The 23623-nt window shown below is 40.9% G+C and overlaps 1 protein-coding gene across 7 annotated transcripts in view; it reads left to right on the plus strand.

Moving 5' to 3' along the window:
- BCAS3 (BCAS3 microtubule associated cell migration factor) overlaps window positions 1–23623 on the plus strand; it is a 1370469-nt gene that overhangs the window by 668892 nt on the left and 677954 nt on the right. For all 7 annotated transcript variants that reach the window (XM_073665482.1, XM_073665487.1, XM_073665488.1 and 4 more), the window contains one exon: window positions 12850–12950. In XM_073665482.1, coding sequence (XP_073521583.1) covers window positions 12850–12950 — 101 coding nt within the window. The remainder of the gene's footprint in view (window positions 1–12849; window positions 12951–23623) is intronic.

The raw sequence follows: 23623 nt of genomic DNA on the forward strand, positions 1-23623 counted from the left end.
TATGACTGGGCAGTTAACTTACAGGGTTACAGTCTGTTTAGAAGGGATCGAAGAAGTCGGAAAGGGGGTGGAGTCTGTCTATATGTAAAGACGTGTCTAAAGCCTACAATACGGGAGGATGTATGGGAGGGAAATGAGGAGGTCGAGTCCTTATGGGTGGAGATACATGGGGCAAAAAACAATAATAAAATTATCATAGGAGTCTGTTATAAACCACCAAATATAGCAGAAGCCACGGAAAGTCTATTAATGAGACAAATAGACGAAGTAGCAAAAAATAACGAGGTGATTATTATGGGGGACTTCAACTACCCCGATATAGACTGGGAAACCGAAAGCTGTAGATCTCAGAAAGGAAACAGGTTTCTGTCAATTATCAAAGACAATTATTTGTCACAACTTGTGCAGGAACCAACTAGAGGGACGGCCCTTTTAGACATAATATTAACTAACAGGCCAGACAGAATAACTGAGGTGCAGGTCGGGGGGCACCTGGGAAATAGTGACCACAACATTATACAATTCCACATGTGCTTCAGTAGGGTGCCCAGCAAGGGAGTCACAAAAACACTGAACTTCAGGAGGGCAAAGTTTGATCAGTTAAGAGATGCCCTTCACCTTATAGACTGGGATAGTATCTTTAGTAATAGGAGCACGGATAGAAAATGGGAAATTTTCAAAACAGTCCTACATAGTCACTGTAGAAGGTACATACCTTATGGGAATAAAAGGGCTAGGAATAGGAGGAAGCCAATGTGGCTAAATAAGGAAGTCAAGAGGGCAATAAAAAACAAAAAAGGGGCTTTCGGTAAACTTAAACAAGAAGGCAGCGAGGAAGCGCTAATATCTTATAGGGAAAAAAACAAAATCTGTAAGAAACAAATAAGAATAGCAAAAGAGGAGACAGAGAGACTAATTGCCAAGGAAAGTAAAACGAATCCCAAACTGTTCTTTAACTATATAAACAGTAAAAGGATTAAAACTGATGGAGTTGGCCCATTGAAAAATAACCTGGGTAAAATCATAGAGGGCGATGAGGGTAAAGCAAACCTACTCAATAGCTTCTTCTCCACTGTTTTCACAAAAGAAAAAAATTTATCAGAGGAAATGCAGAGTGATGAAGTAAACCCTCCGCTAAATATCACCCACCTAACCCAGGAGGAAGTTCAGAAACGCCTAAATAATATCAAAATAGACAAGTCACCAGGCTCAGATGGCATACACCCCCGGGTACTAAAAGAATTAAGCAATGTGATAAACAGACCGCTGTATGTTATATTCAAGCACTCTTTATGGACAGGGACTGTCCCACTAGACTGGCGCCAAGCAAATGTGGTACCAATATTCAAAAAGGGGTCTAAAAGTGACCCTGGGAACTATAGACCAGTCAGCTTAACGTCTGTTGTGGGTAAATTGTTTGAAGGATTTCTTAGAAATGCTATTGTAGAATATCTTAATGATAATAACTGTCTAACTCCATATCAACATGGATTCATGAGGGATCGCTCCTGCCAAACAAACCTGATCAACTTCTACGAGGAGGTGAGCTCACAGCTGGACCGGGGAGAGTCAGTGGATGTTGTATACCTTGACTTCTCCAAAGCGTTTGATACCATGCCACACAAAAGGTTGGTATATAAAATGAGAATGCTTGGTTTGGGGGATAATGTGTGCAAGTGGGTAAATAGCTGGCTGAGTGATAGAAAGCAGAGGGTGGTTATCAATGGAGTAAGCTCAGGGTGTGTCAGGGTTACTAGCGGGGTGCCTCAAGGGTCTGTCTTGGGCCCTATATTATTTAATATATTTATTAATGATCTAGTGGAAGGGTTGCATAGTAAAATAGCAATATTTGCAGATGATACTAAACTTTGTAAAGTAGTTAATACAGATGAGGATAGGGCACAGCTACAGGAGGATTTAGATAAATTGGGGAGTTGGGCCAAAAAATGGCAAATGGGGTTCAATGCCGATAAATGTAAGGTCATGCACATGGGAAAGAAAAACAGCAGTCACCCATACATATTAAATGGGAAACCGTTGGGGAAATCTGACATGGAGAAGGACCTGGGCGTCTTGGTTAATAGCAAATTAAATTGGAGTGCCCAGTGTCAGGCAGCAGCTGCGAAGGCAAATAGAGTCATGGCATGCATCAGAAGAGGAATAGGGGCATATGATGAGAACATTGTACTTCCTCTGTATAAAGCGCTGGTAAGGCCGCACTTAGAATATTGTGCACAGTGCTGGGCTCCGGTGCTCAGGAAAGACATATTGGAGCTAGAGAGGGTACAAAGGAGGGCGACTAAGGTAATAAAGGGAATGGAGGGACTAGAATACCCAGAGAGGTTGTCAAAATTAGGCCTATTTACGTTGGAAAAGAGAAGGCTTAATGGAGACCTCATAAACATGTATAAATACATCAGGGGGCAGTACAGAGATCTCTCCCATGACCTGTTTATACCAAGGATGGTGACAAAGGCGAGGGGGCACGCTATGCGTCTGGAGGAAAGGAGGTTCCTGCACCAGCATAGAAGGGGATTCTTTACGGTCAGAGCCGTGAGACTCTGGAACTTTCTGGGAGAGGAAGTGGTGATGTCCAACTCACTTAATGAGTTCAAGAGAGGCCTGGACGCCTTTCTTGAGAACAATAAAATTACATCTTATGCTTAGTTAATTAATCCAGGGATTTAATCTGACTGCCAGATTGGTGTCGGGAAGTGAATTTTTCCTCAATGATGTAAATTGGCCTATACCGCATGGTTTTTTGTTGCCTTCCCCTGGATCAACGCTGCGGAATAGCTGCAGTGCACAAGAAATAGGCTGAACTGGATGGACGCTTGTCTTTTTTCGGCCTTAGAAACTATGTAACTATGTAACTATGTAATGAATTCTTTTGAGAACCCTACTATTAGAAATGGAAATAAAGAACAAAAACAATAAATTCTGAATGAAAATAGAGGAGCAAGAGATACTGACTACAAACTATAATGTGTCTAAGAAATGCACAGAGCATGGGAAACAAACAAGAATTGGAGCTGCTAACTCAGAAAGAGATATGATGTCATAGGCATTACTGAAACTTGGGGGGATGATACACATGATTGTAATACAAACCTTGAAGGCTACAACTTATTTATTAGAAACAGGATTAACAAAAGGGGAGGAGGTGTTGCATTTTATGTTAGAAAAACGTATATCTCCGCAGAGATCCAAGCTTCAGAGAATGGTAGCTCTGCAAAAACTGTTTGGGTAATAAATCAGGGAGAGAAGAACTAAGAGGACGCTATTGTAGGTGTTTACTATAGGCCACCTGGACAGACAGAAGATATGGATGAACTCTTTTTACATCAATGTCTCTGTTCTCAAAAAAGTATGACATAGTGATCATGGGAGATTTTAACTATCCAGATATTTGTTGGGAATCTCTCTCAGGCAAAAGTAATAGGTCCAAAAAATTCTTATCTTCTCTCGCTGACAACTTTATCTTTCAAAAGGTAGAAGAGACAACCAGAGAATTGGCCATCTTGGACCTAATTCTTACCAACGGGGAGAAAATGGTTGCGGAAGTAAAGGTGGCTGGGAATTTAGGAGGCAGCGATCATGCTATCCTTGAATTTTTATTATTACAAGAGGAGGAAGACCAGCGAGGACTCAGACTTTAAGGTTGGACTTCAGAAAGGCAGATTTTAGTGGACTCAGAAAGAGGGTACGAAAGGTCCAATGGCTGAATGTTCTAAAGGACAGAAATGTCCAAGAAGGATGGGAGATTTTGTTAAATGAAATTCTCACTGCACAATCAGTAACATTCCCGAAAAGAACGAAGAATTGGAAGCATTTAAAGAGACCAGGATGGATGAACACAGAACTTAAACACTTGTTAAAAAGGAAAAAAGAAATGTATAATAAATGGAAAGAAAGGACATATCTAAAGAAGAATATAATGCTGTCTGCAGGGAATTCAGGCCAAGCATTAGAAGAGCTAAAGCCAGTAATGAAGTGAGGCTTTCAAGGGAGACCAAAAGCAATAAAAAAGGATTTTGGGGGTATGTCAAAAGCAAAAGGAAAGTCAAAAATGCTATAGAGGAAAAGGGTGAAGTGGTCAAAAATGATGTCGAGAAGGCCGATGTTACGCTGGCGTGTCCTTTAATAAAATAAAACTCAAAGGACACGTTGGGGTCCACCGAACTGCAGAGGAGCTGCTGCAGCTGAGTCCAGAGGAAAGTTCAGCTAAGCACAGAGAAAGAAATGAACTAGAGTGTTAAGTGCACACACAAGTAGTAACAAAACAAGGTACAATGCTGGAAGTTAACAACACTCCAGAAACGAAACTAATAAACTTCTGCACTGCAAGACACCGCTGTGCAGAGCAGGAAGGATTTGACAGCATGAAATGCCTGAGCACTAGATGGCGGCGTATAGAGCTGCAGATAGCTGCAGGCCAGGAAAGGCCTGGAACCTAAGTTCCTAAAGAGGGTGAGGATCTCTGCAGCACCCAACACATGGGTGTAAAAGCGGCAGTGTGACCACACATACAATGGCGGACCCTGGAATGCTGGATCGGTAGCAAGGACGCCTCCGTGGCGTGGACACCAACCGGTGAACCGACACGGTAGAGCCTGCTGCTCACAGCATTCCCCTAGCCCTAATTGATGGCTAGGATGACTAGGGAGCTTTCAGCTGGAACCGTTAACAACGACTCTCACACACTGCATTTACTGCCAGAGACCTCATCCCAGGCTAGAAAGAGATAGACTAGGCCCCGGGCGGAGCCCACGGAGCCCTTAAATACACTAGAGACAGCCCCAGCCCCCCAGGGCAACCAACCACGCTGTACCAGACAGCAGGGGGCATGGCTTAGCGGCACATGCCCGCAAAGGGCGTGGCTTAGCTGCACATGACCGCAAGGGGCGTGGCTTAGCAGCACATGAGCAGAAACGCAGAAACCACACTTAGAATCCTTAGAACGAAACCTAAATGCTGACAATTACTGACCAGCTGGAAAGGGCCTGGCCAGACGCCGCGAGAAAGCCCTTCTCCTGCGTACCGGCCTAACAGCCGAACTTTTAAATTCCTATTTTGCATATGTGTTCTGTAAGAAAGCAAATGTAACATCAACTGATCTTCACTGTGTTATTGAAGGAATGAAAGAATCCACACCATCTATAAACAGATAGAGATGGTGAGGGAGCACTTAGCTAATTTACATGATTTTAAATCTCCTGGTCCAGATGGATTACATCCTAGGGTACTGAAAGAGATAGTAGAGGAAATTGCAGAACCACTAGCCAGAATCTTTGAAAAATCCTGGAGAACAGAAGATTGGAGAAGGGCAAATGTTGTCCCTATCTTCAAAAAAGGAAAGCTGATGGAGCCAGGAAATTACAGGCAAGTGAGCCTTACTTCTATACCCGTAAAGATCTTTGAACAAATGATTAAACAGCATGTATGTAAGTACTTGGATAAGAATACAGTAATTAACCAGAGCCAGCATGGGTTTTGTGAAGCAGTGAGAGGGATCATATGCGAGGGACGGTATGTGTCTCCTAGGATGTGCATAAAGGCATATTGAACCCGCTGGAGTGTATTGCTATCACAGACACAGCTGTGATTGCAGTGCAGAATAAAAGTAAAGTTTGAACTTGGTCAAGATGTTTGACTAAGTTGGATTTAAGAAAACCCGGCATGAGCTTTTTTTCTTGGAGTGGATTCCAGGATGGCAGTGGGGCGGTCCACTCCCTCCTGCCTGGGTCTTACAAGTGGCTCATGGCCACATATTCCTTTTAAAAACCTGCAGCGAAGGGTTGGGTGAGTCAGTGTTGGGATTGCTAGCAGCATAGCAGGAAGCTCTGCAAGCTTGTGTGAAGCTGAACACAGGCCTGTAAAGGCAACATATCTCACGCACCCTAAGGGACACGATTCGGCCGTCTCCCACGGCAACAGGTTTACACGGACTGTGTGGATATCCCGGCTGAGAGCCGGAGGACAGCTTTTGCTTTTGAGTTGTGAGTTTTTGCCAAATAAAGACGTTTAAGTTGGACTTTCCTTGGGTCACGCCTCATTGCCGCACAGTGTGAACTCTGCCACACTACAGTTTGTAGCAAGCAAGTCATGACAGACTAATCTAATTTCCTTCTATGATGGAAGCACTGACTGGTTGGATCAGGTAAATACGCTTGATATAGTATATCTTGACTTCAGCAGAGTTTTTGATAAAGTATCTCATACTATCATTGAAAAAATGACCAAGTATGGGATTGACAAGGCTATAGTTAGGAAGATTCATAACTGGCTCAGTGATTGTACTCAAGAGTGGTAATAAATGGTTGCACATCCAATTGGAAGTGTTTCAAGTGGGGTACCACAAGGCTCTGTTCCGACCCCAGTGTTGTTCAACATTTTTATAAATGATCTAGATAAGGGAACTGAAGGTAAACTAATCAGATTTGCAGACGATGCAAAGCTAGGAAGGATAGCTAACACTAGAGAAGACACAGAAAGGATTCAGAAGGATCTAGATAAGCTTGAAGAATGGGCAGCGACTAATAGAATGGTATTTAATGGGGAGAAATGCGAGATTCTACATCTAGGCAAGAAAAATGAAAGTTACATCTACAGAATGGAAGTAGTATCACTAAGCAACAGCACGTGTGAAAAAGACTTGGGTATACTAATAGATCACATATTGCACATAAGTCAACAGTGTGATGCAGCAGCAAAAAAAGGCAAACACACAGTTCTAGGATGTATTAAGAGAAGCTTAGAGTCTAGATCACGTGAAGTAATTATCCCCTTCCACTCCTCCTTGGTTAGACCTCATCTGGAATACTGTATCCAGTTCTGGACACCACATTTTAAAAAAGACGTAGAAAAATTGGCGCAAGTTCAGAGAAGAGTTTCCAGAATGGTGAGCTGACTGCAAAGTAAGTCCTACGAGGAACGATTAAAGGATCTGGGAATGTTTAGCTTGCAAATAAGAAGGCTAAAAGGAGACTTAATAGCTGTCTACAAATATCCAAAGAGATGTCATAGTGTAGAGGGATCATCCTTATTCTCATTTACACACGGAAACACGAGAATCAATGGAGAGAAACTGAAAGAGAGAAGATACGGTTTAGATATTAGAAAAAAACTTTTTGACAATGACGGTGGGTGATCAGTGAGTGAAACATGCTGCCACAAGAGGTGGTGAGTTCTCCTTCAAAGGAAGTCTTCAAACAAAGGCTGGACAGACATCTTATGGTTTAGTGAATCCTGCATTGAGCAGGGGTTGAACACGATGACCCTGGAGGTCCCTTCCAACTCTAAAATTCTATGATTCTATGCTGCAAGTCTTTTTGGGTTATGTCTCTACCATTCTTCTTTGCAAACTAGCTCTAGCTCAGTGAGATTGGATGGAAAGCATCTGAAAACCGCAATTTTCAAGTTTTGCCACAGATTGTCAGTGAGATTTAGGTCTGGACTTTGACTGAACCATTCACACACATGAAGATGCTTTTATCTAAACCTTTCCATTGTAGCTCTGGCAATATGTTTTGGGTCGTTGTCTTGCTTAAAGGTGAACTTACACCCTAGTTTCAAGTATTTTGTCGCCTCTAACAGGTTTTCTCCCATGATTGCACCGCATTTCGCTCCATTCATCTTCCTATCAACTTTGACCAGCTTCCCTGTTCCTGCTTAAGAAAAGCATCTCCATAACCATGTTTAACTGTGGGGATGATGTTTTCAGGGTTATGTGCAGTGTTAGTTTTCCTCCACACATAGCGTTTTGCATTTAGCACAAAAAGCTCCACTTTGGACTACCTCTTGAAGCTCATCAAGAGAATGCCAAGAGTGTGCAAAGCAGTCATCAAAGCAAAAGGTGGCTACTTTGAAGAACCTAGAATATAAGACATATTTTCAGTTGTTTCACACTTTTTTGTTAAGTATATAATTCCACATGTGTTAATTCATAGTTTTGATGCCTTCAGTGTGAATGTACAATTTTCATAGTCATGAAAATACAGAAAAATCTTTAAATGAGAAGGTGTGTCCAAACTTTTGGTATGTACTGTACCTAAACGCTTTAATGGCCTCAGTAGTCCACTGGACCGTATTCGCCCTTTTTCTGGTGAGATCGGTTAGAGGCTTAATAATTACAGAAAAATTCTTAATAAATTTCCTGTAATAATTGGCAAAACCCAAAAATCTCTGTATAGATTTCAAACCAATAGGCCTAGGCCATTCCTGAACAGCCTGAACCTTCACCGGGTCCATCTCAAAGCCCTCGCTGGAGACAATGTAGCCCAAAAAACTAATTTTCTGCACAGCGAACTCACATTTCTCCAGCTTAGCAAAGAGTGAATTATTGCTCAATAACTGCAAAACTTCACGTACACTCTGCCAATGGGACTCCAGATCTGGTGAATAAATCAAAATGTCATCTAAATACACAACCACATTCTTACCAATCAAAGGTCTCAGGATGTCATTAATAAGGCTCTGAAAAAATGCAGGTGCATTGGTAAGACCAAAAGGCATCACCAGATTCTCAAAATGACCTACCGGAGTGTTAAAAGCAGTTTTCCATTCATCACCCTCCTTCACTCGTAACAAATTGTATGCCCCCTGGAGATCAATCTTAGAGAACCACTTGGCCCCCACTAACTGGTTAAACAAGTCAGGAATTAACGGCAATGGGTAGGAATTGCGTACGGTAATCTTATTAATTTCATGAAAATCCAGACATGGACATAAACCCCCGTCCTTTTTTTTAACAAAGAAAAATCCAACTGCCACAGGCGACTTAGAAGGTCTAATGTGACCAGCAGCCAGGCTAGTCTGTATGTACTCCTCCAAGGCCTTTCTTTCAGGGATAGTCAGATTAAACAAGCGACTCTTGGGAAGAGTAGCTCCCGGAACAAACTCAATGGCGCAATCATAATCCCTATGAGGAGGTAAAACTTGCGAGTCCTCCTCCGAAAAAAACCTCCAAAAATCTTGAATAGGTACAGGTAATTCCCCTTTTTCCACAGCCGCAATGCGACCATTACAACATTTATCATAGCACTTCGGACTCCAAGACTTTATCATATTAGTAGACCAGTCCAGCAAAGGATTGTGCAGTTTTAACCAAGGCCATCCTAGAATGACCGGAGAGGGTAAATTATCTAATACAACCAAGTCCAAAATTTCTTGATGAAGACCATTGATAGTGAGGGGAAATACAGCAACCTTGTGAGTAATACATTTCAAGGGAGTGTTATCAATTGCAATCACAGAAATAGGTGATGACAAAGGTTTGGATTTCAATTTAAGGTTTTCCAAAAACCTTTTATCAATCACATTAAGTGTTGAACCACAATCCACAAATACCTGAAATTCAATCAAATTTTCCTGCAAAGTAGTACTCCCTGAAAGAAATACTCATGCAGAGTGTAAACAAGCTATATGGGCGTACCTGACCTTTTTTTTTTTCTTTACTTAAACAAAGCTCACAATACTTAATCAAATGGTCAGCTTTACCACAATAAAGACACAATCCCTCGGCGAACCTCCAGTCTCTTTCCTGTGAGGGGAGCGACTTCGCCCCAACCTCCATCGGTTCTCCGCCGTCTGAGCAGATTTTCTGGGGACTAGGACCTGGCATTACAGGAGTCTTTACCTCATTCTGCCTAAATCTCAGCCTCCTATCCACATGAACAGCTAGTTGCATGGCATCCTGCAGAGTCTCAGGTGCGGGGAATGCAATTAGCAAATCCTTAACCCTTTCAATCAGACCAGCAAGAAATAGACATTTCGAGCAAGATCATTGCATTTGACTTCTGAAGCCCATCTTCTAAAGTGTGTGCAATAATTTTCAACATCACCTGACCCCTGATTCAAACACCTGAGTTCTGCCTCAGCAGATGAGATTCGATCAGGATCGTCATATAATAGACCCATAGCAGAAAAAAATTATTCTACAGACCTTACGCATTGATCAGTAGATTGGAGAGAAAAGGCCCACCCCTGTGGTTCATTGCGCAAAAGTGACATAATAAAACCAATGCACTGTGATTCATTCCCAGAGGACCTTGGTCTCAAATGAAAATATAACAAACAAGCATTTTTAAAGGAATAAAAATCTTGCTGTTTACCATAAAAAACATCAGGCAGTCCTACCTTGGGTTCCACAAAATGGGCTCCAGAACAGCTACTCACGTGTTGCTGGAGCTCGGCCACCTCCAGAGACCATCCCTGCAAGCATTGAGCCAAAACTTGGCCGGAAGCCACACTGATCCCTGAATTTCTTTCCTTTAGTTTTTTTGGGCTGGACTTACTGTTATGATCTGCAACAAGTACTAAGGAAAGAGAGGGGAAAGCTATCCCTACAGTAAGACTAAGCTGAATCCCTATGATGTAGCGGGCTGCCCGTTCCTAGCGAACAGACCCGCCTTAGTCCTCAGCTAGTCTGAACGAAGACCTATAGCATAAGGGGAGGGGTCCTTAAAAGAACGAAGGACTGGAACAAAAATGGGACACCTCCTAAACAGAGAAGTTGTTGCAGAACACAAAAAGATAAACTGACAGAAAGGTACTAGAGGTCCCAGAAGGACTAAGCGAACTGACAGAGAAAGGCACAGATGCACATGGCTAGCAAAACAGTCAAACAACACTGAAGTCCAGCACAGCCAAAAGGGCGGAGCTGGAATATAAAGGCAGATGGTCACATGACCGCAAAACACAAGATGGAAAAAACAAACAGGAGGGTTCTAACACAGATTTGTGGAGCATACAACTAATAGTTGTCCTGAGGACAGATTCTCCAACCTGAGCTGTGGATCTCTGCAGCTCCTCCAAAATAACCATGGGCCTCTTGGCTGCTTATCTAATTACTGCTTTTCTTGCTTGGGATGTCAGTGTGGGTGGACAGCCATATCTTGGTGGGTTTGCACTTGTGCCATATTCCTTCCAGTTTTGGATGATAGATTGAACAGTGCTGTGTGAGATGTTCAGAGCTTGGACTATTTTTTTATAACCTAACCATGTTTTACTTTTCTCTCCAACTTTATCCCTGACCTGTCTGGTGTGTTCATTGGTTTTTATGATGCTGTTTGATTCTCAAACAAACCTCTGAGGCCTTCGCAGAACAGCTGTAGTTATACTGAGAATAAATTACACACAGGTGGACTCAATTTACTGATTATGTGACTTCTGGAGGCAATTTGTCACTCTGGATTTTTTTAGGGGTATCAGACTGCGGGGGGCTGAATGCAAATAAACATCATAATTTTTAGATTTAGATTTTCTTTACACTTCATATATACTTGCTACTTTGTGTTGGTATATCACATAAAATCTCAATAAAATACATTTACGTTTGTGGGTGTAATGTGGAAAAGTTCACAGGGTAGCAATACCTTTTCAAGGCACTGTATATACCGGGTGGTCCAAAAGTAGGTGGACAGAAAGTGTAATAAGGTTATAAAGGGGGATATTTATCAAACAAAATCCAGTAATTTTAGATAACATTATGTGGAGTGATGAAGCTTCTTTCAAATTATCCGGACATATTAACAGACATAATTGTATTTACTGGTATAATGAGAACATGCATTTAACATTAGAGCAACAACTAAATGAGCCTGGTGTCAATGTTTGGGGTGGTATTTCAAGTTTTGGTGTTTTAGGACCAATATTTTTTGATGGAACAGTCACAGGAGATAAGTATCTCGAAATTCAAGTTGTTCCCCAGTTAGAGCAACAGCCTAATTCAAATGACCTTTATTTCCAACAAGATGGGGCCCCTCCACATTATTCAAGAGTAGTCCACGAGTATCTTGATCAAACATTTCCTAATAAATGGATTGGCCGAAGAGGTCCACTTGATTGGCCGGCACGTTCACCAGACTTGACCCCAATGGATTTTTTCTTTTGGGGAGTACTCAATGACAAAGTTTATAGTCGAAAACCAAATCAAAATAAATGTTATTATTTTCTGTCCACCTACTTTTGGACCACCCTGTATTATAGTACATAGGATATTATATAATACAATAGCTATACAGTCAGGTATAAATGTTAAATTTTTTTTGCAACTAGGGTTTATAACATCTTGAACTATCTTTCTTCAGCAGTAAAATAAAATTAGCAGCATAATATCATTTATATCATAAAAATTTTCCTAGCCAATATGAGAAGATTAATTTCATTATGGAACTTAGGTCAAGTAAGAAAGAAATTCATATCAGAAGACATCTCGGTGCATTTCTTAAAAAACAGCAAGCACCCATGAAAGTTCTAACTGTCCAGAATCAGACAATAAATACCTGTATTATGTACTGTACTGTATGTAGAGGTGGTATTTGTTAATATGACTCCTATAATGCTAATGCAATGACTACTGAGAAGTGACAGAACTGGAAAGATTAGCCTGATATTAGGTTTAGTGGCCAGAGTGAAAATTGGTACGTACTGTATAATATGTACATATTGTACATAATGTACATATCAAATTAGTGTAATCTAGTTAGATTTTTATGTTGTGATTTTTTTAAAATGTTTCTTATTATCTATCTATCAATATGGAAAATGAAAATAAACATTATCATTTAAAAAAAAAAGTTAATGCAACATAAAAACCTAACTAGATTACATACATTGGATATCTACAATACCAAAGTGAAATAGAAAGCACATCAAGAACATGTTGCCGAAGCTGTTGTCAGAGTGACTTGAGTACAGATGTATAGTTCCTTGTCAAACACCACTCCCGCCCCGCACACGTCTACCACTTCTTGCAAGGTTGATGGAAACAACAATGTATTATGGAAATGAAGTATTATTAAGTTCTGCATAAATGGTTTTTATTTTGCATATTTTCTATTTCCTCAGGACTCCTCAGTGGAATGAGCTACAGCAACCATTTAATGCAAACCATCCTTTGTTATTGGCATCAGATGTGGTACAATACTATCAATACCTGCTAGCTGGCTGTAAGTTTGTTACATGTTTTTTCTTCTTTCTATTTGTGTCCACAGAAACTGATCAAATAATTCATAGTAACAAAGCAAGTTACAAAAATTAAAAAATTCCATCTTGTTAAAGATCTTTCATTGGATTTTTAAATTTAAACTGACTACATCCTCCAATTGTCGTTGCTCCACTGATTCTGGAGCAGTTTTTCTGTTTCTTCTGTGACCCTCCATTCCAAAGTTATGTTCCCCGGTAATAAAGATGCACGTTTTTCCTTTAGCCAACTGGGCATATACGACAGAACTTCTCTGTGAGGAAATGGCTGGGGGAGCAACAAAATCGCAATAGAGTATTTTCCAAATTACAGTCTTGGGCATAAGGCAGTATCGCTCACCTGATGTGGTTCTGTGAGACACAACACAGTAAAGGGTGTCAAATAAGGATCCCTGCTGCCGCAGCTTCACAGGTTGGCAAGACCAATGTAGTTTTAAAATAAATCAAAAGATGTGGGTAACCTGTGCTGAGTATTGCATCCAATAAAGGAGTCCAAATCAAGAGAAGGTATTAATGCGGTTTATTCTCTGAGTTTCAAAGTATTCTTACTTCTTCAGAACAGCCACAGAGATTGTATATAGCATCACAAAGCAGCCTTAAATATTGTGACAATTCAAATGTGAGCCCCAAAGTGAAAATTGCCCATATGGGATGCAGATGATTCGTTCCCTGTAAATACAAATAAAGTTCAAGTAGAAAAAAAAGAGGGTTGTGTTGAAAAAAGGTGCATAATCACATTACAAAAACTTCTCTGGCGGGTTTATATGAAACAAATTATTAAACGTATAATAGATTTTAATTGAATGTAAAAAATAAAAAATGGTGTGGAAATAAATTTTAATGAAAAATGAAGAAAGGATAAAAAATTGTGGTATGAAAAATTAAATGAGAGGTGTATAAGGAGAGCGTGGGAAAGGAAAAACCCTTTTCTGGGCTGGAGCTGTGAGAGTACCTAGATGAACTCACTGAAGAGCGTGTGAACAGAAATCCCCATAGATAGAACCTGCGGTGAGGCGTGAGAAGGGAGTTCCCCAGTCTGAGAGAAGTAGGTCAATGTGGAGAGCCATAGAGAAGACTGCTGTAAGTGTGTAAAACAAGAAGGTAGAGTAGAACGAATGTTAAAATGTGAAAACTTATAAAACAATGAAAAATAAAGAATTATAAAAATGAGACTGTTAGGAATATAGGGTCATGAAGCAGGCTTAATAACCCTATATTCCTAACACTTCAATTTCTAGTCTTTATTTTTCATTATTTTATTACGTGTCTTATGCTTTGGGGTCTAGTGAGTATAATACAGGACATTAAATTAGCGGAGAAAAACCTTTCTGCAAATCAAATTTTTTGGGAAAATCTGTGAGAACAGATGAACTTGAATTTTTGCCATTTCTCCTCATCTCTAGATTAAAAAAATCATTTTGGAAGATGAGACATACACTACCGTTCAAAAGTTTGGGGTCATTTAGAAATGTCATTATTTTTTAAAGAAAAGCACATTTTTTTTCAATGAAGCTAACATTTAATGAATCAGAAATACACTCTATACATTGTTAATGTGGTAATTGACTATTCTAGCTGTAAACGTCTTGTTTTATTGCAATATCTACATAGGTGTATAGAGGCCCATTTCCAACAACCACCACTCCAGTGTTTTAATAGTACATTGTGTTTGCTAACTGTGTAAGAAGGCTAATGGATGTTTAGAAAACCCTTGCACAAGTATGTTAGCCCAGCTGAAAACGGTTTGGCTGATTTGAGAAGCTATAAAATTTGTTTGTTCTATGAAACTCTCAAAATGGCCAGAAAAAGAGAACCTTCATGTGAAACTCGACAGTCTATTCTTGTTCTTAGAAATGATGGCTATTCCATGCGAGAAATTGCCAAGAAACTGAAGATTTCCTACAACGGTGTGTACTGCTCCCTTTCAGAGGAGAGCACAACAGGCTCTAACCAGAGTAGAAAGAGAAGTGGGAGGCCCCGCTGCACAACTGAGCAACAAGACAAGTACATTAGAGTCTCTAGTTTGAGAAATCGACGCCTCACAGCATCTCAACTGGCAGCTTCATTAAGTAGTACACGCAAACACCAGTGTCAACGTCTACAGTGAAGAGGCAACTCCGGGATGCTGGCCTTCAGGGCAAAGTGGCAAAGAAAAAGCCATATCTGAGACTGGCTAATAAAAGGAATAGATTAATATGGGCAAAAGAACACAGACACTGGACAGAGGAAGATTGGAAAAAAGTTTTATGGACAGACGAATCAAAGTTTGAGGTATTTGGATCACACAGAAGAACATTTGTGAGACGCAGAACAACTGAAAAGATGCTGGAAGAGTGCCTGATGCCATCTGTCAAGCATGGTGGAGGTAATGTGATGGTCTGGGGTTGCTTTGGTGCTGGTAAAGTGGGAGATTTGTACAAGGTAAATGGGATTTTGAATAAGGAAGACTATCACTCCATTTTTCAATGCCATGCCATACCCTGTGGACAGCGCTTGATTGGAGCCAATTTCATCCTACAACAGGACAATGACCCAAAGCACACCTCCAAATTATTCATGAACTATTTAGGGAAGAAGCAGGCAGCTGGTATTCTATCTGTAATGGAATGGCCAGCGCAGTCACCAGATCTCAACCCCATTGAGCTGTTGTGGGAGCAGCTTGACCGTATGGTACGCAAAAAGTGCCCATCAAGCCAATCCAACTTGTGAGAGGGGCTTCAGGAAGCATGGGGTGAAATTTCTCAAGATTACCTCAGCAAATTAACAGCTAGAATGCCAAAGGTAGTGTACATATCAAATACACTCTAGTTTTGATCTGATCTGACAGAAATTGGTCAGATATCTGTGTAAATGCACTCTAAGATCCAGGCTGCCTTGTATTTAGCTTGCAGTGAGTGCTGCCTCTTTTTCTCCCAATACATATATTGTAGTTTACTTGATGGGAATGTTTATGCCCAGATAATTTATAGAATTGCACTTTAAGCATAATTCCGAATTTGGTCTTAGATATATCTAACATTCATATATTAAGAAAATTTCCAAATATGGCAAAGGAAAATTGAACTGTTGAGTTTGCACTTATTTAATATGCTCTGACTTTACCGATATGTCTGCTAAGTGCCCCATGCAAGCTGAAACCTCTAGTAGCATACAAGACTCAACCTTTCCCACTGGTTTGCGCTGCTGGAATTTTTCATGCCAAATATATCACTAACATCTCCAGACACACTAGCGCTGATACATTTCTATATTTTCAGTTTCTGTCAACTTCTTAATCTGCCAGCATTTCTTGTAAAGTCTTGGAAATGGCTAAAAAGCCAAATGTCAGATTTGAAGGATCAGATTAGTCTTATTTCAGCCTGTTCTAAAGCTGTATATTATAGCTCATGTACTAAACCTTGGGCACTTTTCCGGTTTGCTTTTACATAGATTTGATCTTGTGTAATTTCTATCATAGTAACTATGAAAGTAACCATCGGAGGACATACTTATTCTCTAGTAAAAAAAAAATGTCATGTCATTTACTTTTCACAAAAACAGCAATTATACAATCAGTTGTGGTGAATAGAGCTTTATAAATATGTTAGCTTTATATTGTATCAAGTGTTGGAAAATGTGGCTTTCTGAATATCACGGCGTCCTTCTCTATAGCTCCACGCTGCATTCCCATTCATTGACTTTAATTAAGAAAAGACAGCCAGGTTAACACAGTCTTTGTTGCCGCAGGCTTTTCTCCCCGTTCTTTAGTCGCCTTGCATGGCTGTTACAAGAAACTGGTTATAAATTGTTGATAATTATCAATATTTAACAGCAAACTTGATTCATGACAAGAGAAGGTATTGTCAAGTCAGATTACATAGCTGCACCCATTTTTTACAGCTTGCTGAGATGATTATAAATTCTGGACAAAGTCATTTACCACTTTACACATTTAGGAATAGATAAATCTAAATGGAACGCAAAAATGCAAGTGGGGACAAAACATAATTCAGTGCTATACATAGATTGTGCTATCGTGAGCAAGAGTGTAGATACTGTACATAGAGACAGTGCAGACATCTGGTGTGGGATCCCTGGATTGCCCTAATTGACTGATCCCTACTTTAATGGGGATTGCCCTTCCTAAAGGCTTTATACCTTTGGCAAACATAGGGTGTGACCCAAAGATTATGGAATGGTATTGGGACAGCAGCCAAGCACCAGGTTCTCTTGTCTTGTTGGTCATGGTAGTGTGAATTATCACCTGAAAAAGGAGTACATTTATAATATACCATATTTTGCAGACTATAAGACTCACCAGACCATAAAATGCACCCCAAATTTTGGGGAGGAAAATAGGAAAAAAGTTTTTTAATAAAATGGTGGTGCGTCTTATAGTCTGATTTTGCAGTAGCTTACCTGGGGGGTAGCTATGATGGAGCAGGGTCACAGGAGGCAGGGTCTCTGCTGCAAGCAGATGGCGGCGGCAAGAGTGAGGCGATGCTGTGGGCCCCAGGCTGGGAGAAGGGAGTGTCCCGAGGCTGCGGGCCCTGGTCTGTCAGAAAATGTTGGCATTGAGCAGAGTCCCCACACTTTCCCATTAATTTTACTGTCGTGGACTTTGGGAAAATGGGCGTCTGAGGCGGCGCATGCACAGATTGAGATCTCAGGAGATCTCAATCTATGCATTTAACGCCTCCGGCAGCCATTTACCCACAGCCCACTGCGGGGAAATCAATGGGAAAGTGCGGGAACTCCGCTCAACACCAACATTTTCTGACAGCCTGCAGCCTCGCAGCGCCGGAGCACCTTCTCCTCCCAGCCCGGGCTCACAACCTTGCCTTACTCCTGCTGCCACTGACCTCCTGCAGCAGCGACCCTGCCTCCTGTGACCCCGCTCTACCTCAGCCGCTCTCCCTGGTAAGCTAAATTCGGATTATAAAATGCATCCACATTTTCCTCTCAAATTTGGGGGGGAAAAGTGCATCTTATAATCCGTAAAATACGGTAACTGACTCTTCAATAAAAGTTTAAAAAGGCTGCAGACTCACCTAGTCTCATGTTGTGTGCAATGCTTTTCCCTGCAGCAGTATGCTTATTTCCATTGATCTGCCTCCCAGTGCCTCTGCTTTGCAACTTCTATTTCTATAAAAAGTACCGCTGGCATGCATTCCACCTGGAAGCCTACCAGTATTTTATTGCCAGTACATCCTTTCCCACACTTCCTGCAATGCGTTGCAGTATCCTTTGGAGAGTGGTCAACACTGTTTCAATCCCCTGCATCTCTAAAATGTGGAATTGGTGCTGAAACCGCATCTTTACTTGCCATAAATTTTACAGTGATATTCACTATAAGGCCACGGCCCCACTATCAGTATTTGGTCAGTATTTTTTCTCAGGAGTGGGAGCCAAAACCAGGAGTGGGTGATGAATGCAGAATTGGTGACTTGTTTCTATTATACCTTTTCTCTGATTGTTCCTCACCTGGTTTTGGCTCCCACTCCTGAGAAAAAATACTGACCGAATACTGACCAAATACTGATAGTGGGCCTATGGCCTAATGCATAAAAAAATGCATATTTTTGCTGCGATGTTGAGAAAAGTGCTGTAAAAATCATGCATTTTTAACATAATATTTGCAAAAAATATTTCAGTGCTGTTTCAGTGCTTATTGTTACATTGACAAAGAAAATAGATCATAAATGTTTGTTTTTTACAATGAATATTGATGGAGAGAGGAACATAGAAGGAGAGAGGAGGCATAGACTTGCAGTCACACAGCAGTGATGCTGTGGCTGGATAACTACAGGCCAGGACACAGGAGCTTACACGCTTGAGCTTGCGAGACACATGCCCTCTTCCTGCAGACCGTCTCAGCTTCTTTGCTACTGGAGCCAGATTTAGTCTAACAACAGACAGTGGACAGCAAATTAAAGAAGTGAGACCCCCGGCGGCCAGCACGTTAGACAGTTATTTTAACCACTTCACGACGTGGCTCTTTTCCATTTTTGCGCTTTTGTTTTTTACTCCTCTTCTTCTCAGAGCCATAACTTTTTTATTTTTTGGTCAATATGGCCGTGTAAGCCATATAAGGGCTTGTTTTTTGCGGGACGAGTTGTACTTTTGAACAACACCATTTATTTTACTATATCGTGTACTGGGAAATGGGGAAAAAATTCCAAGTGAGGTGAAATTGCAAAAAAAAAAGGTGCAATTCCACAGTTGTTTTTTCATTTTTTTTTTACCATGTTCACTAAATGCTAAAACTGACCTGCCATTATGATTCTCCAGGTCATTATGAGTTCGTATATACCAAACATGTATAGGTTCTTTTTTATTTAAGTGGTGAAAAAAAATCCCAAATTTGTTAAAAAAAAAAGTTGATATTTTCTGAGACCCGTAGCGTCTCCATTTTTCGGGATCTGGGGCCAGGTGAGAGCTTATTTTTTGCGCACCGAGCAGTGACCAAAAAAATGTAACTCTGGCGTTTTGATTTTTTTTCTCGTTACACCTTTTACTTATCAGATTAATTATTTTTTTATATTGATAGATCGGGCGATTCTGAACGCTGCGATACCAAATATGTGTATTTGTTTTTTTTTAATTGTTTTCTTTTGAATGGGGCGAAAGGGGGTGATTTAAACGTTTATTTTATTTTTTTTTTTAAATATTTTTAAAAACATTTTTTTTTACTTTTTACCTGCTATAATAGTATCCATGGGAGACTAGAAGCTGCGATTATCTGATCACCTCTGCTACACACACGCGATGATCAGATCAGATCAAGATCAGCCTGTGTGTAGCAGAAAAACTGACTTGCTATGAGCGCCGTCCACGGCGCTCATAGCATCCCGGCAATGTCTCCTGAAGACCCCGGTTGTCATGCCAACCCATTGGCGACCCGCGATCATGTGACGGGGGTCGACGATGGGCAGAGCTAATGACGCGCTTCCGGCGTGATCATGTTAAATGCCTCTGTCAGAATTTGACAGCGGCTTTTAACACGTTAGCGATTCCACTCGCGGCTGTTAGGGGCACATGACAGCTGTACAGATCAGTGCCCAGAAAGATGCGGGGAAGACACACCATGCACGGCGCACATCGTGAAGGGGTTAAGGGATAAAACATAACAATTTTTAATCAAAGTGATTTGACTAAAATACTTTTTAAGACATTGTCTGTTAAATAAAAATACGTTTAAAAGTACAGTTCACTTTAAATCTGCCCCCCTGTGATGATAGGCAGTCTTTACATTTATTAATGTCTAGGACAGAAACAGGCTATGGATTGATGAACAACTCCTGGCAGAACCTATTTGATTCATTACCATGCCTTTCACACTGCAGGTTGGAGTCTTGCATACTTAGAAGATTTCCTTCTATGTGCTACCTATATCTGTGATTTCTGTTCTCCTAGGCCTTCCATGGCTTCGTCTTCATGCGCCGGTTAGTGACTGGACATTACTTCATTGGAGACCATATTGTGCTTTCAACGGGCATAGCCAAGGTCACAGCCAAGATTCCGCCACCTGTACCTTCGAACCCTGCTTCTCTGCCCATCCACTATCGTGCCTGTGTAGACGTATTTTTGTGAGAAGAAGGCAGGGGTCTTGCCACACCATAGACCTTACGATTGTCCTATCGATTTGCTGCTTGGCACTTCTCCACCCCGTGTGTATCCACTATGGTTGCCAGAGACACATGTCATGTTAGAATACATCCAAGAAAACCTAGCTAAGGGATTTATCCGTCAGTCCTCTTTTCCCGACGATGGTGGTTTTTGCTTCGTGACGAAGAAGGATGATTCCCTATGTCCCTGCATTCATCGGGGTCTTTACAAAATCACCACCAAGAACAAGTACCCATCTGCCCCCCTACCATCCTTGAAAGATTTCTCTGTCGGTCTGGCCAAAAAAGGAGGGGGTGTAAGGGGAAGGTACTGTTACGCCGGCCACTCGCACGCCTTCTAAGCTCCGCCCTATTTACCACATGTTCTGCTCTGCTCCACCTAGTACCTGACCATCTCTCTGACCTGTCTTGTTCTTCACTTACAGTTCTGCTATTTGTGAGTCATAGGGGGGCACAGCCAAACTCTGCAGGAATTTGTATCCATTCTGTCCTGCAGAGATCTGCTTCCCCTGCCTCAGGCGTGTCCACCCTCCATTCCTTGCCTGAACTTAGGTTCCTAGTAGCTCTGTCTCAATCTTCCTGTATTGGCATATTCCTGTTTTGTCTCACCGGTTACACTGTTCTACAGCCAAATTGTTTCAGAGACGAAAACAGTTGAACCCAACTAATTTTGTGGTGCTTAAAACGAAAATGATGCTTACATTTGCTGATTGGCTCTAATTTTCAAGATCCAGAGGAGGTGGTAGTTACTTAGAACACCTTTCCTGCAGGCTTTTAGAAAAATTCCATCGTTATTATTTCATCATCATTTTTACATTATTAGCTTCTAGTCTATTACATCATCTATTTAGTCTATTGAGCCTTCAGTATTCTATCATCTTAGGGTGACCAATAAAAAACGTAATCCTAATTACAGTTGCATCACCTACTTTTATAAATGCTTTCTATGGAAGGTATACAGTTTTAGGATTTCTTAGCTTAGTTTCTCAGTATATTGACATGTTTCTATATGAGTTTTTTTTAGATATGCTTTGTTCTTGCATTAACAAAGTAGATAGTTTTTGCTACATATGCGGAGAAGTCACTTTTGCGTCACAAAGGTGAAACTTGACTACCTTGATAAGGAAAGCCTAGAACCCAAGAGTTGGGCTCCACACATATGCAGCAATCGATGTGCATCACATCTTACCCAGTGGTTGCATGGCAAGAGGCAATCTATGCCTTTTGCAGTCCCAATGATCTGGAAAGCCAACCGATCATACTACCAATTGCTTTCTGCATGGTGCCCCCCAATAGGAAAGGAGTTTCAAGGAAGAAGTGGACTTTACAGTATTCAAACATTCAATCTGCAATACGCCCAGTACCATATACAAAAGAACTGGCGGTTCCAAAAGCACCAGAAATATTTTCAGTCAAGTCAAGTGAGGAAGAAGAGGGCGTTTGGTGTCATGAAGCATCTTCCTGTCACGTCCCAGACTTTCTATCAGCAACCTCAACTGAATCACAACTTGTAATAAAAAGTGAATTAGACTATCTTGTTAGAGATTTGGATATTCCCAAGAGTAAGGCTGAGCTCTTAGGCTCCAGGCTACAGCAGTGGAATCTCCTAGCAGGCGATGTTCAGATTTCTTTGTTCTGCAACCATGATAAAGATTTTGTCCAATACTTCTTCATGGAGGGCGATCTTGTGGCATACAAAAACATCAACAATTTAATGGAAACTCTGAAGATATGTCACAATCCAGAGGAATGTAGGCTCTTCATCGATTGGTCCAAAACAAGCCTAAAAGACGTCTTCCTGCATAATGGCAATACGCTACCTTCAATTCCAGTTGGTTGTGCAGTCCACATGAAAGAAACTTGTGACAACATGAAACATCTGTTGTGGTACCTGGACAATGACCAACATTTGTTGCCCCTCTGTGGTGACTTAAAGGTGGTTGCCCTCTTACTTGGTCTCCAGGGTGCATACACAAAGTACTGCTGCTTTCTCTGAATATCACTACAATAAAAGAGACTGGCCTCGCCAACATTTACTTCAGCCAGGGAGTAGAAATGTCCTGCATCCAGCACTCATTGACCCACTTATGATTTTGTTACCACCATTGCATATCAAGGTGAGTAGAATGATGAAATTTGTAAAGCAATAGATAAAATGCAAAAGCATTCAAGTATCTCATTTATAAATTTACAAGGTTGAGTGAAGCAAATATAAAGGAAGGAGTCTTTATTGAACCTCAGATTCGTAAGCTTTTTCAAGAAGAAGAGTTCCTCTGTTTGTTCCAGACAAAGGAAAAGGCTGCATGGGTAGCATTCGCATTAGTGGTAACTATCTTTTTGGGAAATTCAGTAGTAGATAACTATGAAAAGTTGGTGGAATATCTCCTCAAAACATATAAGGATCTCGGCTGTAACATGTCCTTTTAGATTCATTCCTTACAATGGAATCTAGACTTTCTTCCACCAAACTATGGAGTAGTGAGCAACGAGCAATTTGAGAAATTTCACCAAGATATTGCTGCTATGGAGAAAAGATATCAAGGAAAATGGAATCCATCACTGATTTCTGATTACTGTTGGACAATTGTAAGAGATGATCCGATGCAGGGAGTACTAGAGACAAGCAAAAAAAAAGATGTTAATGAATGAAGACCAAATTTTGTTCAATTTCTGTAACGGTTTATAAATCGCAATCATGTTTAGACATAGTTACATCAAATTCAACCTTTCTCCACCAATTGTACATTTTTTCACTAAATTTACTAAACCCACAATGTTATGTGTATTGAGGAAATCATCCATCCCTTTTTTAAAAGCTGTTATAGTGTCTGCCATCACTACCTCTTGTGGTAGAGCGTTCCACAGCCTGACTTCTCTGACTGTAAAGAACCCTTTCCTGCCTAGCTGCCAGAATTGCCTTTCTTCCACCCTAATTAGTGCCCCGAGTCCTAAGTATGCTCTTTGGAAGAAACAAGTCATGTGCCAGTCCTTTGTACTGACCACACATATATTTATACATGTAAATGAGATCT

Source organism: Phyllobates terribilis, unplaced genomic scaffold, assembly GCF_046119375.1.
Source record: "Phyllobates terribilis strain yellow unplaced genomic scaffold, ASM4611937v1 Scaffold_2__4_contigs__length_985480577, whole genome shotgun sequence".
NCBI lineage: Eukaryota > Metazoa > Chordata > Amphibia > Anura > Dendrobatidae > Phyllobates > Phyllobates terribilis.